This window comes from Cibotium barometz, chromosome 63 (assembly GCF_041138505.1).
Source record: "Cibotium barometz isolate CiBa-2024 chromosome 63, ASM4113850v1, whole genome shotgun sequence".
Taxonomy (NCBI): domain Eukaryota; kingdom Viridiplantae; phylum Streptophyta; class Polypodiopsida; order Cyatheales; family Cibotiaceae; genus Cibotium; species Cibotium barometz.
This window is the reverse complement of record NC_141108.1, coordinates 10,961,582-10,979,901: the sequence shown is the minus strand read 5'-3', so window position 1 is coordinate 10,979,901 and position 18,320 is coordinate 10,961,582. Positions and strand designations below refer to the sequence as shown.

The 18,320-nt window shown below is 39.4% G+C and overlaps 1 protein-coding gene across 2 annotated transcripts; it reads left to right on the top strand.

Moving 5' to 3' along the window:
• The first annotated feature begins 206 nt into the window (after positions 1 to 206).
• Positions 207 to 7,712, top strand: LOC147603674 (uncharacterized). 2 transcript variants are annotated; one of them, XM_086795994.1, is made up of 22 exons: positions 252 to 396; positions 568 to 760; positions 869 to 900; positions 1,109 to 1,151; positions 1,240 to 1,370; positions 1,547 to 1,633; positions 1,716 to 1,799; positions 1,902 to 2,039; positions 2,185 to 2,319; positions 2,423 to 2,563; positions 2,674 to 2,799; positions 3,197 to 3,292; positions 3,825 to 4,064; positions 4,225 to 4,344; positions 4,438 to 4,523; positions 4,603 to 4,720; positions 4,937 to 5,064; positions 5,941 to 6,019; positions 6,182 to 6,270; positions 6,391 to 6,596; positions 6,672 to 6,749; positions 7,341 to 7,712. In XM_086795994.1, the coding sequence occupies exons 3-22, from the start codon at positions 871 to 873 to the stop codon at positions 7,367 to 7,369; spliced, it is 2,184 nt and encodes a 727-aa protein (XP_086652120.1). In that variant the 5' UTR covers positions 252 to 396; positions 568 to 760; positions 869 to 870; the 3' UTR covers positions 7,370 to 7,712. The 2 variants fall into 2 exon arrangements, with proteins under 2 accessions (XP_086652119.1, XP_086652120.1); XM_086795993.1 differs by lacking the exon at positions 568 to 760 and having other exon boundaries at positions 207 to 396.
• The last annotated feature ends 10,608 nt before the right edge of the window (positions 7,713 to 18,320 follow it).

The following is an 18,320-nucleotide window of genomic DNA, read 5'->3' as shown; positions in this document are numbered from 1 at the left end:
CTTGAAAACTCGCATCATTCAGGTTCATAGCTTTTAATAATAGAACGATCATTTTGTCTAAGGTAAAGCTAGAGGTAAACCTAATCTTTTTTTTTGGGAACAATAAAGCTAGAGTTAAACCTAATCTTTTCTAAGCTTGAGTTAAACCTAATCTTTTCTAAGGTTAGTAATTAAATGAAATAGCACTCATAAATTGCTCATAAAGCATAATATATGGCTATATGAAAAAAAAAATCTTAGCCCTAATAAATATGAAGGGCCAACTTACATGAAAAGCCCTAAATACTTGAAAGGTGAAGGTCGACGGAAAGGAGACCGTGAAGGCGAAGCTCGACAGGAAGGGAGACGCGCGCTCTCTGTCTCTGTCTCTCTCTCTTTCTTCCCCGCCGAAAACCTGTGAGTCTAATGTTTTCCACCCTTGTAGTTTCATTTAAGTATGTATTGGTGTGCAGGCGTGGCGTTTTGGTGCTTCGTCTGAGCTCGTCTGTTCGCATTTTAGTTTCTTGAGGTTTAGCTTAGGCAACTAAGTTATTATCTAGGATTTATCAGGGTCAGGTGTTTTGTAAGGGTTTACTTTCAGCGCTCATTTGGGGGATGAAATGGAGAAGAAGATTATCAAATTTGTAGATAGCTGACAGGAGAGGGAGCCTGTGGCAAGCCCTAAGTCTTCGGATACAATATTTACTGGAAACAGACCATGTCCTTCTAAGATGTGCAAGGCTGCAGACGCCCCTCACGGTCCTTAGTGATGAGACCCGCAGTACTGCCGATGATGTTTCTTAATGATGCGATGAATGCTTTTTCTCAAATCAATATATGGTGTAATTGGATCTGGCATTGACTTCTTCCTTTTTTTCTCTCCTTCCAGGTATGGGGAAGTCAAAGAAGCAAGCCACCGAGGTAAGCACATTTATTGTTTACTGTTAGCTGTGAGATTTCAGAGTTAATCTTCCCGTCCGTTCCTGGACAGAATGGTGCAGCAATTTTGTGCATTTTCTGTGCTCAAAAGTTCCCTCTGCTGGTTGGCTAGCTTTGTTTTGTGTTCTTTTCTTTTGCCCAAGTTTGTATTACTATGTTGTTAACTTATAGTCAATGTTGGTTGTTACAGGCCCCATCACAGACAAATATAGTGTCAGCAGTTTCTAAGAAGGGTAGGCAAAAACTGAAATCTGAAATCTGTTCTGTTTTGTCGTAGCAGAGTTCTATTTTGAAGTATTGGAGTTTTGTTTTCTTCATTAGGTAAACGAGGTTTGGAGGAGGATGTGGTGGTCAAATCATCGAAGAAGCAAAAGATTTTCGAGAAAGATCCTGTCGTGAAAAAAAGGAAGCATCTTTCTTCAAAAGACTCTTCTGAATCTGAAGAGGAAAAGGTGATCTTCATTTCTCAGTCTTGTACTCCCTTTCGGGAACCAAACTGGCCTGTTGCCTAGCCCATATATGCTCACATTGCTTAGCCTGTGTATGCTTTGCAAACCCTAAGCAGCAAAGAGAAATGCATTGGCTTTGACCTTATTTTCTCTTCCTTACATGTGCTATTGTGTTCCAGGAGGCACAGCCCCTAAAGCCTGGGCTTGTCAAGGTTAAGGCACCTGATAGTTCGGATGACAGTGAAGAAAAAGTGAAAAGCAAGCAGGTGAGTACATGCTTCTCCTGGGCTCTCAAGGTAGTGTAAAGTATTGGAACTGGCTGTCTTACCCATATGGTTCTATTTGCAGCCTGCCAAAAAACTGAGTGCCCGAGTATCAAAGAAGCAAGAGTCGAGCTCAGATGATTCATCCTCTGAGAGTGATGATGAAGAGGTACTTTTAGTAGCAAGGAGACTGACTTATTTTCAGTGGCACCGTTTTCTTGTTTTTTTATAATTTTTATGTGGCTAAGGCTGTACAACGGGGTTCTCACAGACTCCAGTCAAGAAAGGGCCAAAAGCTGGAGGTGCTGCATCGAAAGCTAAGCCATTGCCAGCAGCTGTGAAGAATGGTAAGAAAGCCACTGTGCAGGACAGTTCTTCAGAGGAGGATGACTCTGATAGTGATGAAGAGGTGAGTGGGCAGCTGTGCCTTGTATGTCATTTTTAGTTACTTAGACATATTGTCTCCTTTGTAATTGAGTTGTTAGTGTCATGCTCCCTCAGAATTGGTGCACATTTGTATCTAAGCAATCAACCTTGTCATTTGATTTTTACAGCCTGCCCAACCTGTGGTAAAAACAGTTTCTAAAGCTAAGTCTAAGCCAGTCAAAGGTGCCAATGTTAACAATGGTAAGAAATCTGTCAAACCAGAAAGCTCTTCAGAGGAGGACTCCTCAGATAGCGATGAAGAGGTGACCTAGAAGCCCTTCCTCAATGCCTTGTGTGTTATTACAGTAATGTGCTGTGTTGGTATAGTGGCTGGAGGCTGATATTTATGTGATCTGTTTTTGACAGCCTGTAAAGAAGCTGGCAGCTTCTACTGTTAAAATACAGCCCGTCAAAGGGGGCAGTGTAAAAAATGGGAAGGGTGCTACTCAGCTAGAGAGTTCTTCAGAGGACTCTTCTGAGAGTGACGATTCGTCTGATGATGATGCAGTAAGTGAGAACACTTCTATTGTAGGGGTCCTCCTCTTTTATATGCAGTCAGCTTCAAAGCAGCTTCTTCTAAAGCTGATGGTTGCATGTGGACTGCTGAGCTTTTGCAGCCTGCAAAACCTTCAATTGCACCCGGTTCAAAACCTGGAGGTGCTGCTGCTACCTCCAAGGCAAAGCTGCCTGCCCAGCAGGATAGTTCTTCTGAGGATGACTCTTCTGATGACAGTGATGTAGAGGTAAATGGGGATTAATTCTGCCAGTTGCTTATGCTGCACCACTTGCATGTAGGAGAGGACAGCAGCTGCTCATTTCAGTGCCTTGTATCCTGCTGATCTATACTGCGCCTTGCATATTGTATTGGAAGGATTCATATGCCAGATGGAATGCTAAAACTTTGAACCAAACTTTATGAGGCCCAGTTTGTCTTGTACCTTACTGAGCAACCTGAGCCCCTTAGGGTTCTGCATGCTTCTATATACATTAACCATGTGCAATGCTCCCAATGTACCATAACCTTTTGGTATTCGAACTGCATGTGTGTTGTTTGTACTGTACTTAAAGTTAATGTTTCTACCCAAGGCACTCACATGTGCATTCTCTGAGGTGCCATTGGCTCTTTGTTGTGAATTGCAGCAAGCAAAACCAGTACGTGTGAAGCCAAGTGCACCAATATCAAAAAAGCAAGAAACCAGCTCCGATGAATCATCTGATAGTGACGACGATGAAGAGGTAAAGCTTAACCTTTCACTGGCTGCATTGCCTGAACTTATTCAACTGTTAGGATGTGGGTTTAAAAATGAATAAACTTGTCTTTGTGACCTGTGCTGTATGCCAAAAAAGTGACCGGTAAGAAGCAGGAAACTAGCTCGGATGAGTCCTTGATAAAGAGGCAAAAGAGTTTCTTCTTTCCTATATAGCATGTGGATCATGCGAGGGCATGTCTTAGATTGTTGTCTATGGAGTTGCTGGTCTGAAGCTTTGCATGCTGTTGATGACTCGTGAAAAATTGGCAATTTTGCCGGTTTGGTTTGTGAGCTAGAATAGAAATTTATTAACTCTCCAGGGTAAAGGCAATGTTTTACTTCTGCTTGACCTCTCACTGCTGCTTTTAAGGTAGAGGTAGAAAGATGGAGTTTAGAGGGGCGACACCTAAAATTTCTTGTGCTATCTTGGAAGCTAGATAATATCTGCTTATTTCTTGAGTGGCATTGTTGAGACCATGAAAATGAGGTCAAGGTACTCCATTTATCTGGTGATGCAGCCTACAATGAAGGTAGAGAAGAAGCTTCCCATCAAGAAGATGGAAAGCAGTGATGACGAGGAAGACAGTGATGAGGACGAGTCTGATGATGAACCTCAGAAAACTAAACCAGCAACAAACGTGGGGAAGCTTTCTGCAAAGCCTCCTGCAAAGAAGGTGGAAAGTAGTGACGAGGAGGAGGGTAGTTCTGATGAGAGTGACTCTGATGAACAACCTCAAAAAAAGAAGGCAAAGATCAAGGTTTGTATCACAGTGAATATTATGGATACTGGTTCTTCAGCGTTTTTGCTTTATTTATTCATGTCTCAATCCTGCTCTTTAAGGCAATGAAAAGCCAACTGCATGGCTTTATTTTCTATCAATGCTCTGCTCATGTATAATTCTGAGCCATTTCTTGCAGCCTGCAAAGCCTGCCCTCAAAGGGACTGCTGAAAGTAGTGAAGGAAGTGAAGATGAGGATGAGGATGAGGATGACAAGACTAAGACAGTGATAACTGAGAAAAAGGAGCAAAGCAAACAGGTAAGTTTATTGGCCTTGCTATGCTACTTTGGACACTCAGCGTATCATGTGATATACTGACACCCAGTCTTTTTTTACTGCCTTTGGATGAAGCCTACAAAGACTTCCCAAGGTTCTGCAGGTGGCAGTAAGACTGTGTTTGTGAAGAACCTAGCCTGGAGTGTTGATGAAGATTCTGTGTAGGTTCTTCACTCAGCATTATGTGCTCTTTTTATGAGAACTAAAGCTAGGAGATTAACATACTGGCTGGTGTGCCAGCAAAGAATTCTTTAAAGATGCAGGAGAAGTACATGAGGTACGGCTCGCGATGAGTTCGGAAGGACAATTTCGTGGATTTGGCCATGTAGAGTTTACATCTGAGGAGGCAGCAAAGAAGGTCTTTGCTCATCAGAAACCTTTCAATTTTAGGCTCAGCTTCTATTGTATCTCTATACATATGCACACACATGTATGTGACACACACACACACACACACACACACACACACACTCACCCCCCCACCTACCCCCCCCAGTGCATATCTTTTAAAATGACCAGCTTTTGTCCCAATGGGACTTTGTTTCTGATGAATGTGCTTAACCTCTGCATTCAGGCTTGCGAGAAGACTGGAGAATATCTTGCTGGACGGGATGTTTTTGTTGATCTGGCCCGTGAACGAGTTTTTTCACCTTCAAGTGAAGGAAGAAGGGATTTCAAGCCACCAAGCAGTGGGGGTTTCAGGTATATACCTACCATCCTAACCATTAATTTACTCTTATCTTTTTTTCGACAATTTCCCAAGGGCTCTCTGCTTGATTCCAAAGCTTTTACACTCCTCCAAAAGCAGTCTACTAGTGTGTAATCTGTGTTGTATCCATCTCAGCCATGCTACTGTTGAATCCATCGCGCTTCCCTCTTCATCCATTTCTTCTTCTCCCTGTCCTAAAGTCTCTTGGTTTTAAAAAAACTATTACTGCCGCAGAAAGAGAAACGTAAGTGCAGAAAGTTTGTTTGAAGCTACACTCAGGGGTTGTGAAGAGGGAGAAGCTGGTGCTGCTTATGGTCTCTTTATTGTGTAAGGCCTGGGTTTAGGAAAATAAAGCGCCTCTCTCTGCTCTCTTGATGTCAGGTATCTTATCTATTAACTTCAGATGAGCAATTCATGCTCCAAGTGTACAGGCCTGGTGCATGTGATAAAATTTGTGACACATGAACACTGATTAGCGAAGTTTTCACAGTAACGTTTGCATGCTGTACTTATGTGGGCCTTGGAACAAGCTTTGTAATAAAGCTCTACTGGACTAATCTAGAAAGGCAGTAGTAGGAGATGATTTCGAGTGCGGTGGGAAGACAAATGTTACAAGGATGATGTCAGATTCTTTCGACTGAAGTGAGCAGCTTAGTGCCATTAGCCAAAGCATGCCATGTATCAATGTATGATGGCTTCAATCGGTACAACATGTCCAATGTGGAGCCGTCCACTACTTCTTCAGTGGATACTGCAAGACAAATACGGCGTCAAACACAACATGATTAAGATGGAAGTCCATACTACTGGTCAGATTCTTGTAGAGGGTTTGGTGCACGTCAATATTTGATTCTGTTTTCCTTTTGCAGTGGTGGTGGTAGTCAGAGATTCAGCTCCAATGCAACTGCCTATGTGAGAGGTTTTGACAAGTTTCAGGATGAAGATACTGTATGCCAATCTTTGCACACCTGATGTATTCATGTTTTACATACCTCCCCTCCCCTTTATAAAACCTACCCCACCCCGGCCCTGCTACCTGGCAGTACCCAGCCAGGAAAGCTTATTGTGGTTAGTCTTTCACTTATGTTTCTAGGACTTATGTTGATGCAGATTCGCAATTCATTGACTGAATTTTTTGGTGAGTGTGGTGTGCAAAAAGTAAGAATTCCAACTGATTGGGAGACCGGAAATATAAAAGGGTTAGTTTATGCAACATCTCATAACTAATTGATAGATTCAACCCTACACTTATCAGAAATCCATGCATAATGGCAACATGCATGTTTGCAGGCAGACAGCTAACATTCAAAACTTTGCAGGTTTGCTTACATTGATTTTGAGGACAAACAAGCCCTTTCAAAGGCAATTGAATACAATGGATCTGATTTGAATGGTCGCTCTTTGATGGTTGAGGAAGCTGGTGGGGCTCCTACCCCAGGCAGCGGTGGTGGGCGTGGACGAGGTGGTGACTTTGGTGGCCGCGGAGGTCGTGGTGGCCAAGGAAGGAGTGATTTTGGGGATAGGGGTAAGCTGGCAAAATCTATTGATAATTTCATCAAATAAAGAGTTTATCCATGACATACCTTTCTATGCTGCACAGGTAGAGGAGGTCGAGGAAGAGGAAGGGGTGGAAGAGGTTTTGGAACTCCTAAAGAAAAAGTCAGCCTTTCTGGAACAGGTATGTTTTATCTCCTGGACAGACACATGGTCACTCACACACAGAGAAAGAAAGTTATATTTATGTTTACAAATGGCCAAAATGACCTACGAGACCAAAAAGTTTACATCATGTCCATGGAATACATCACCATGGGTACTAAAATGAAATGAAAGTACCCGAGAGAGAGAGAGAGAGAGAGAGAGAGAGAGCTTGAGTGCTTGCTTCTGAAAACCTGCAAACAATGACGGAACTCCTATTTGTGTGTGGGAGGGAGAGGGAGAGAGGAGCAAGCTTGTTTGCTTGCTTCTGAAGACCTGCAAACAATGACAGAGCTCCTATTTGTGAGGGTGAGGGTGAGGGTGAGGGTGAGGGTGAGGAGCAAGCTTGTTTGCTTGCTTCTGAAAACCTGCAAACAATGACAGATCTCCTATTTGTGTGGGTGGGAGGGAGAGGGAGAGGGAGAGGGAGAGGGAGAGGGAGAGAGGAGCAAGCTTGTTTGCTTGCTTCTGAAAACCTGCAAACAATGACAGAGCTCCCGTATGTGTGGAGAGAGAGAGAGAGAGAGAGAGAGAGGGCTCATTAACTAAACTCACTGTTCTGTTCGAGTAGGTAAAAAGACAACTTTCGGAGAGGATTAGCGTGAAGTGTGGAGTCGGAGTTTAGAGAAGTTTGTTTTTCATTGCAAAGAATCCTACAGTGCAATTTGGTTTTTGTACTAAAGGCTTTCAAAGCAAGAGTTTTGCAATAGTAATGCTTTGTAAGGCTGGTAATCATGAGACTTTTTGGAGTTGTTAAAAGGCTAAAATTGAATGTTACCTAGAAATTGTGCATCACAGCTTAATTCTTATTTTAGCATGGCCTGAAGTTATTGGGTTTTTTGTTGGATTTGTAAAATAAGTGGCATTGGATAGGAACTTTTCACATACAGGTGAAGCCCGAGATGGGGGGCCAATGAAAGACTCCATCGCACCGTCGTCCTCATTTTCCTTGTGGTTTTAAGCTCAAGTCTCATGTGCCAACTTTGGTTTTTCTTACCTGGCATTGTGCGTGAAACATTAAGAACTTGTTTTAAATGGTGTAAATCCCCTTGAAACCAGGTTTTCACCACAGCATGATAATGCGGCTGATGAGAATGCGAACGATTAACTTCTTGTACAGGACATGACCTATTCACAAGTTTTCTGTTCACAAGTTTTCTGAAACTTCGGACATGAAGAGGATTTTAAATGCAGGCAAAAAATGAGTCTGGTTGGTTACATTGTATCGTAGAGAGTAGGTTACAGTTGTGAAGCTACTGAACTGCAGCAAAGCATAGGACTTGGAATTAGGTTCTGCTGAACAGTTGTGTGGCACATTGTAGAGAGTAGGTTAGAGGGGAGGTGTGTGTGGAGTGCGTGCGCGAGAGCATATCTTGATACAGAGTTCTACACCCACTATTGGGCACTGATGACGTTAGTGGGGATGTCGTAGTACCTAGTCCATACTATGCATAATGGAGTTGATAGTTATATAGTCATGTGGGTTGACTACCATGAGTATACAACATGCACGTTCCTGAAAGGTGAATTTGGGCATGTTCTTGGATTCATCTAGGTAATATATATATACAATTCTGAAGCTACTGAACTGCAGCAAAGCATAGGACTAGGAATTAGCTTCTGCTGAACTGTGAGTGGCTAGGGGAGGCTTGTGGGCTACTGCTCACTTGCCGTCCGCATTTGATGTTAACATGCCAAGAGAGAGAGAGAGAGAGAGAGAGAGAGGAGGGGGCATCACCAAGGAGATTTTGGAGGGAGGAGCTACCAAGGCTCACCAAGAAGCTCCACAGACCTCTACCCTTAATCTATGGCCGGTCTGTTCCCCCTAAGCCACGGTCTGTTCCCCCTAAGCCACTTCTGTGCCCTCTATTATTGCACCCCTCAATTAATTCCAAGCCACTTCAGTGCCCTCCATTATTGCACCCCTTCAACTCCTTAATCTATGGCTGGTCCATTCCCCCTAATAAGCCACTTCAGTGCCCTCTATTATTGCACCCCTCAATTAATTCCAAGCCACTTAAGTGCCCTCAATTATTGCACCCCTTCAGCCCCTTAATCTATGGCCGGTTCATTCCCCCTAAGCTTTGTACAAGCCCTTCTTGGTGGAGACTGCCTCTTGCGACCCCTTCCTAACCTTTACGTAGCAATTTTTTTCATGGTTTTTGTCAGTGCTAAGAGCAAATCGATTGTAGTGTGTAAAACCATACTTCGTCAATCTCACACACTAGCCTTTGGTCCCATTAAATGATCAGCACACTCTTATCATAGTTTGGCTTAAATTTGAATGCCCTCCCTAACCTTGAATTTGAAGGCTATAAACTAGGTTGACCTTCAAAATATATATGTATGCCTAAGTTTCAGATAATTTCCAAGACAGTGGCAACTATATTTTTGAAGGCTTCTTTAGAAGGTTTGAAAGGCATTCTTTGTGGCAACCTTGTTTCCAAGAAGCCTTATCTAGAAGGTTTGAAGGGCTTTGATGTGCCCTCTAAAAGCTTCAAATTTTACCATTGCACCAAAGTGCTTCCTTGTTAAGAAGGAAAGACTTCTTGGAGTCCCTAAGAAGGCAAGACTTGCTCCTTTGGATTTTCCTCAAGGAAGAACCTTTGGGAAGATGTGAGTCCCTAGAAAGGAGAGGCATGCCCAGGGTCCTCCAAGCCCCAAATTTGCCAACAAGCTTAGTAAACAATGTCATGAATTTTGTGAAAAGGGTGTGAAAACTATCCTCTCTCTAGGTGAAGTTCTAGTGAGGCAATAGTAGCAAGTGCAGGACTAGGGCCATCAAGATTTGCCCCAGTTGAAAGTGCCATGTTGGATTACAACTTTTTAAAACCCTTGGTGTTGACCCAAAGATAGGAACGTACCTAACAATCCTGCACTATCCTCTCTTTGGGTGAAACTCCAATGAGGCAATAGTAGCAAGAGCAAGAGTAGGGCCATCAAGGTTAGCCCCAGTCGAAAGTGCCATGTTGGATTATAACTTTTTAAACCCTTGGTGTTGACCCAAAGATAGGAACGAACCTAACAATCTTGCATTTCCCTTGTGGTAATTGGGATATGTCTGTTTTGTAGCATTCTCACAAGAGGGGCACAATCCAAAACCTAATCACCAAACCATTGGCTAGCAAGCACATTGCAAGAGGGAGTACCACCTCTTAAAGGAGCACATTTGGAAGCTTCTGCACCAGTAAAAGTTTCCCTCTTCGTTTTTGGTTGAGAATCATGGAATGTGGGTAAAGGTAAAAAAGAATCAACTCGAGGGACTACTTCCAACCCAAAAGTGATCCACAAGGGCAAGCACCCGATGGTAACGAACCAATTCGAGGGACTAGTATCAACCCAAGTGTTCCACAAGGGCAATCACCACAAGGGTAATCGCCCGTTGTGTTTTCAATCGCAGCCCACAAGCTTGTACCCTCAAGGCTAGGCATGCATAGGACCAATGCTTAGCCTCAAGACAACTATTCCACATCTTAAGAATGTTGATCAAATTTGATAGAATTGGAGATCCCATTTAGTACTTACAGAAGTTTGATCAAGTTTTCAAAGCCATGGGTTTGTTTATTTGGACTTTGCGTCTTGAAGGTAAAGTAGATTAATTTTAGGACACACTAAATCCACTTAGAAAAAGGCCAATTATGAGGTCTTGAGACACATCTTCATTGTGGGATTCTCATCCAATGGAGCTAGATGGAGTCCCATAGTCCAAATCTATAACCTAAAGAAAGAGAAGAGAGAGTGTTATAGTTCAAACTGCATTGCTAAAGCCAAGTATCGTCTCCATATGAAGTATCTTTATATGAGATGCAGTCCTAAGAAAAAAGAAGGTTGGATGATTCATCACTCGTTAATTGATTTTCATGATTGGTCTCAAGAGGAAGAGGCCTCATGATCATCTCTATAGGTCTCATTACTACGTCTTTGATGAGTGTTGTTATGTGAGGTAGTGGATCTAGTAGACAATTTATAAATGTAGGGATGTATAAGTCGTTCTTCCAAACTAAGAGATTAGGAACACCTCATCTAGCCGTTATGACTTAGAAAGTTTTCCATCCAATCCAAGAGAGAAATGTTAGTCGTAATCTCTATGGGGACGTCTATTATTTTATTTTGGATGCGTATTTTATTTATATTATCTACTAAGATTAATGTGAATAATCGGTTATGTGCGATGATATGATATAGTCAGGATTAATGTGTTTAATTAGTTGTGTACTGATAATATTATTTTGAATGTAGGTAATGATTGAGTAGTGGATTATGTATAAATCATGAGTGAAACTTGTGTTGGACTTCTATGAGATATCTCGAAATACATGTGTCTTTTATGGTTTTATACTTAGGTATTAATATTTTTATAAAGCTAAGACCTCAAATCTTTGTATATATCAATTAGTGTTTTACACTTTTGGTAGGTCTAAGACTTTATATTGTAACTTGCTATATTTTTTGTAAAAGCTTTTATACTCAAAAACTCAAAAGCACTTGTGTTTTGTTTTTGGAGTTATCTTTTTGAAAAGTAAGCTTTTTAATACATATAAATATGGGTGAGTGGTACAAGGGTCACACTCATCCATGGGTGACGACGGGTGATCTCTTCTCTATTCTTTAGATCTTTTGTTTATTTAATTTTATTTATTGAGGTTTATACTTTTAATTTGTGTAAGTTTATGCTATGTTCTAATTTTTGTCTTTGAGAATTAGAATTTTTTTTAAAAGTGACATAAAGGTCTTTACAATGATATTAGAGCTTAGGAATCACTCAAGAAGTAGGATTTTTAAAGAAAAATTCAAAAGTAAATTCTATGAATTATTTGGAGCAAAGAAGATTAAGGATTTGTTTTTTTTTTTGGGTAAATATTAAATCTTCAAACAAAGAAAAAATACTTGCATGGGACAAGGGAAAAGAGAGAAGACATTATAAAAAATTATTGGTGAAGTGAAAGTTTGATTTCCATACCATTGGACACTAATACAAATATCTTAATCATTGGATAATACCTCTTTTTCACTATCTTTTTTGAAACCTCTTTTTAAAACCAAAAAATCACTTTCAAAATCATCTTTTGATTCTTTTACTCTTTCGGAATTCAACTGTATGAGCAAGGATTGAGGTTGCTTCTCTCACTCTCAAATTTTCATCGGCTTCTTAAACCAAGAAACCCACATAGGATGACAAGGGTGGATCTTTTCAAGTAAATTTCAAAGAAGAAGAAGAAGAAGAGAAATTCTTTTCTTGCGTAATGTTGTCTTTTAGAATTTTTATCTTTTTTGCGTTGCTGCTCTCTCTCTCTCTCTCTCTCTCTCTCTCTCCTTAATTTGTGCTCTCGATTTGTTCGTTGTTAGCTAGTTTCATTTTTCTTCTCTCTTCGTTGTTGTGCTACGATCGATTTCTTATGCTTGGTTGCCTTAGCTAGTCTCGCTAGTATAAGCTTAGCTTATTAAAGCTTAAGGATCTTAGAAGCTTTCAAAGCTTAGCACTTTTCGAAAGCTTAAAAGTCTTATCTTGTAAAGCTTTAAAGTCTTCAAGAATCTCAAAAAATTTACATCTCCTAAGGTCTTATTACTCCTGAAAATTCTTGAGATGATTAGTTATCCCTTGGAACTCCATTCTTTCGCTCACAATTGTCACCCGCCAGAGAGATTATTGTGGAAAGAGAATGTGATTAGAAGAGATGACCTCTATCTCGAAGAGTAAGCTTTAATCTGGCCATGAATCTGTGTTTTTGATCCTTTGATCTCACTCGTTCAATGGCCTAGAGTTGGATGAGAACTTGTCAAAACTTGTTGATATATAATTGTATGGTCTCTTTGTCAAGTTGGCAAAGCATATCCCATTGTTGACATACATGTGGCAAGAAATTCTTTTTAATAAGCTTTTAAAATTCCTTCAAGTTTTTGGTCTTTCACATCCTTGCTTGATTGCATTCCAACATAATGATACAGTTTCGACCAAGTGATTTGTAGTACACTTAACCTTATCTTTCTAAAAAAATCTTTCCTAAAAAAATAATCATGAAGTTGACTAATCCACAATAACATCGTTTTTGCATTCTTTTCCATCAAAATTATAAAATGTGAAAGCCTTATGACTTGTTTTCTTTCCCTTTTATTACTCTTACTCGTCGCGGAAGGTCTCCTTGATGGTACGTCACATTGTCAAAGTCAAGTTGTTCGGCACTCCGAGATCATTTCCTATTAGAGATTAGTTATTCCAATTCTATCCTCTTAGCTCGTTCTTCATTTAATTGAGCTTGAAGAGATAGAAGTTACTCGAAAATAGAAGGTTGCAAGTTTGACATGATGAGAAATTGAGAGAAAAATAAAATTATAAAAAATTGATAGTAATTAAGAAAACAATATGTGAGGAGTAGTATTTACGTTCCCTTAATTGAATTTGTTAAAGTCCTATAATGTCCCAATTTTTGTGAAGCAAGAATCACAACTTCAAGTGTCACAAAGTCCGTAAGTGGTGCAAGCTTTGAGAAAGAGTCATCGACAAAGACCGATGTATAAGAATCCTTGATGCCTAAAATTACCTTTGAAATCTTTGATTTTGTTTGAAAAACTCAACCTTGAAAAAAAACTCTTTAAAAGAAATAAAATTTTTGTATAGCTTTTATGAAGCTTGACTAACAGATGAGGTTTTAACTCTTTAGTATATAGCAATTTGATGCTAACAAATTTAAAAAGTTTATTCCTTTTCGTAAGTTCGATAGGTTTAACCAAGGTGTTCTTTCTAACAACAACAATAATTGCGATGTTCACAACAAGCATAATCCTTGCATTGATTATGATTCTCATGATATATCTTTTACATTCAATGGTGAGAATATATGTTTGAAAGGATTATAGGAATCTAGTGAATGTGCACTCCTTAGCTATACCTAAGCTAAGCGAGCCATGAGGAAAAAGGAAAAGTCATGATTAATGAGCTTACTACTTCCAAGCTAATTTCCAAGGACATCTCACATGAATAATTTATTTCACAATTTTCGGATTGTTTTATAAATGATTTACCTCCTGGTGGTGGATATTCTAATTCTAGACCAGAAGACCATAGGATAGACATTATCCCTGGTAGTATTCCACCTCATAGAGATCCTTATAGAGTAATTTTTCTAGAGCAAAAAGAAATTCAGTCTGTAATTGAGGACCTACTTGATAGGAAACTTATAAGGGCTAATAGTTCATCATACGGAGCACGTGTTCTTCTCTTCGAAAAGAAGAATGGAACGTTTTGTGTGTACATAGACTACTAAGCTTTAAATAAGAATGTTGTCAAGAATAGGTATCCTATCCCACATGTGGATGTTCTCTTAGATAAGTTGAGAGGAGCCAAAGTATTTTCCAAAATTGACCTTAAGTTAGGCTATCATCAAGTTAGAATGGCTGAAAAAGATGTCTATAAGACCACTTTTTACACGCAAACGGGTCATTAATGAGTTTTTAGCAATTCCTTTTGGACTTACTAACGCTGCGGCTACATTTAGTCGCATGAGAACCACATATTCCTGAAGCACCATAATTTCGTAGTTGTTTTCTTTGATGATATCTTAGTCTTTAGCAACAAAGACACGAGAAACATCTAGAGAGAGTATTCAATCTTTTGGAAAAAAATAAACTCTATGTCAATCTAGACAAGAGTGAGTTCTTTTAAAAAGAAATTGAATACTTTGGACATATTGTGTCTATAGAATGAATTCGTGTCGATCCTAAAAAGATAAAGACTATTAGATCATAGACTAAACCAAGGAAATTCATGAGTTGAAATCTTTTCTTGGTTTATGTTCTTATTATAGAAGATTTGTGATTTTTTTTTTTTGCTTACGAAGCGTATTATTTAACTAAATCCATTCACCTATATTAACATTAACCTCTTGAATTAGATGAAGAAGAACATCTTATCCCTAAGTTTATCATTTACCACTATGAGACCATCACTACACGTACATGGAACACTTATGTTAAGTATCTTGTAACTTTCAAGTTGGTGGATCTCCTGTCTAAGACACTACCAGCCCAATCAATATCTATATACCCATGTAGCTATATATATCTGCCAGCCTCATAGAAAAGTCCATAATCAACAATGGACTTTATATATTTGAGAATTTGTCTAGCTACATCCAAGTGTGACTTTTTGGGGACCTATAAAATGACTCACAAGGCTAATAACATAGCTCAAATCTCGCCCAGTAATGGTCATGTAGATCAAGCTACCCATTGTACATGTGTACATAGTGGAGTCCTCCTCTAAAAGCTCACCCGTATCTGCTTAAAGCTTAGAGTTCTACTCCAATGACACTAAAATAGACTTACAACTTGTCATACTATACTTGGGCAACATATCCAAGCTATACTGCCTCTTTAATGACAAAATGCCATTAGGTGATCTCACCACCTCTATACCAAGAAAATACTAGCTAACCCAAGTATTTCATCTCAAAATTTTGCCTTCAAAATCATCTTGACATCATGTATGTTAGCATCGTATTGCCAGTGATCATCAAGTTATCCACATAAATGACTAATAATATAATCCCTCTATTTGTCTTTTTCACATAAAGTGAACAATTTGCATTAGATCCAATGGTGATAAGATACTCTTTGATCTTGTTTGACCATGCTCTAGGGAGCACTCTATATGCTGGCCGACTGCTCTCCCTGGGATGTATATATAGCCCCCTTGCCCCCACCACTTCCTCATTCAGTTTTCTCGGGATCTTGTGTATAGAGAAGAGTTTACACACCTATCTCTCTGTGTTTCTTGTGCTGTTTATTTTCTGCAGTCTACTTGCTCTTGTCTACCCAAGTTTGGTTATCATTTCCGCTGCATATTCTGACACGCTCGTGCCATGGCTAATGTCCAGCATGAACAACATAATCCTTGATTAGGACAGCAGTTAGCAGCATTTAGGTCAATTGGATCCACAAGATTTAACACCTAATACGTGGAGCGTCTCCTGATTTACGTACATGACAATAATTGCATTCCCAGACAAGCAGGTATTTCAGGTGGAGAAGCCTCACATTGTGATACATGTGGATCTGAGGTGTTACAATCCATTTTGTGCCAGATATATGTAAGTGGTACGGGGTTTACTAAAAAATCTACATGTTAAAATATAATAACAAGATTTAGATGACATTTTACACACTAATCTTGTAAGTTGTGTTAAAAAAATCACTTTTAACATTTATAGCTTTAAAAGACTTCCATAAACATAATACATACTCTTTGCTAATTAAATTAAAAAAAACTTCCAGCACGATGTAACCAAGATGTAAGACAATATAATAAAAAAGCATATCATACATGTCCAATTACATATAAAAATTGAGAACATATCTCAAAAAAAGATGAACAAGGTGTGAATCACCACTGTAGCAAGGGCCTTTACAGCCCAGCAAAGGACTCATAGTCCAAACCACACTCTGTAATAAGCAAGCCATATTAAACAAGTAGCTTACACCAAGGGAGTAGTACAACCCACTTAAGGATCAATACTCCAATGGCTTACACTTGATAACAAAATAGAGGAAACAAAAGACAAAAGGATGCCCAATAATAGGATAAATGGTTCGATCAATCACGTTTGTTATCCTATGGTGAGAGATGTAGTACTAGAAGGTACCACAACTACCCAATAGTAAGACAAAGGGTCCAAACATTGACATACACAATAATATTGCTCTATAGAAAGGACTAGCGTTGCCCAATAAAGGATTACTAGTCCAAGCTAAAGCGCAAAGCAGTCCTTGGACCACCCTAACTCTAAGTCTAAATTAAAGCGCGCACAAATAGCGTACAAATGTAAATCAAGGATAACCACTGCCAATGAAGGCTAATATGTCCAATTTATACACTGTCCTCTATATGCAAACCTCTATATGCAAAACACAAGTTGAGCTGTTTGGACAAAGGGCCAAAACACTCCAATAATAGGACTAATAGCCCAATCCACAAGTAGCACATGGATTTCCTTAGGGATAGCACCTGCCCAAGTTGCTTAAACAAGGGCCAAAACACTCTAATAATAGGGCTAATAGCCCAATCCACAAGTAGCACATGGATTTTCTTAGGGATAATCCAAGTTGCTTAAACAAGGGCCAAAACACTCCAATAATAAGACTAATAGTCCAAGCTAAAGCGCAAAGTAGTCCTTGGACCCTAACCCTAAGTCTAGATTAAAATGCACACAAATAGTGTACAAATGTAAATCAAGGATACCCACTACCCAATGAAGGACAATATGTCCAATTCATACACTGTCCTCTATATGCGAAATGCAAGTTGAGCTGTTTGGATCAAGGGCCAAAACACTCCAATAATAGGACTAATAGCCCAATCCACAAGTAGCAGAGGAATTTTCTTAGGGATAGCACCTACCCAAGTTGCTGAAACAAGGGTTGCCTATCCAGGAGAAGCATCCTCTAATGTGTTGCCACTATTAAAACATGAGATATGACACCATCTGAGAACTTTATAGATTTTAACAATAACTTGCCGGGCTTTTGCTATTTCTCGACAGGCCCGTCGGGGAAAAATAAAAAGTCTAGTGGGCTCATCGGAAAATAACAAAAGCCCGACGGGCTTTACCTAAACTCAGTCAAATATTGGGAACGTTAATACAATGTTATTAACGTTAATTTCAAGCACCATTGTTAAGAGTAATAACTTATTGATGTGTTTGTAATTACATCAATGAAATTGCTGCTTGGAACTCCACCATGAGGTAGAGTCCAATGGTGGAGTTCCTACTTGGATTTGCTTAATGGACATGAGGTAGAGTCCAATGGTGGAGTTCCTACTTGTATTTGCCTAATGGTGGTGGACATGAGGTAGAGTCCAATGGTGGAGTTCCTACTTGGAACATACTCTTAGAGGATCACTTGAGACAAGGGTTGGTGGCCATTGCTAGCCCTGACAGTGGTTAGTTTGGCTCTCATTTGTCCCTTGCTGATGATGGTGGTTTGGTTGGCTCTTGTTTGTCCCTTGTTATGTGAGAAGTTGTAATGATAATGGTACTCCACTCTCTATATTGCTCATATATTTTGGTGAATTGGTGTTTTTTTGTTTTAATGAATTTTAGTGAATTGGTGCTGCACTCTCTATATTGCTCATAACTTTTGGTGAATCAGTGATTGTTATTTTAATAACTTTTGGTGAGTCAGTGATTATTGTTATAATAACTGTTAGTAAATCAATGATTTTTGTTTTAATAACTTTTAGTAAAGTAGTACTTCACACTCTATATTACTTATAATTTTTGGTGAATTAGTGCTCCACTCTCTATATTGCTCATAACTTTTGGTGAATTAGTGCTCCATTCTCTGTATTGCTCATAACTTTTGGTGAATTAGTGTTCCACTCTCTATAAAACTTTTGGTGAATCCATGATTTTTTTGATGATGCTCCACTCTTTGTATTACTCATAAGTTTTGGTGAATTGGTGATTTTTGTTTTAACAACTTTTAGTGAATTGATGATTTTTGTTTTAATAACTTTTAGTGAATCGATGCTCCACCCTCTATATTGCTCAATAAC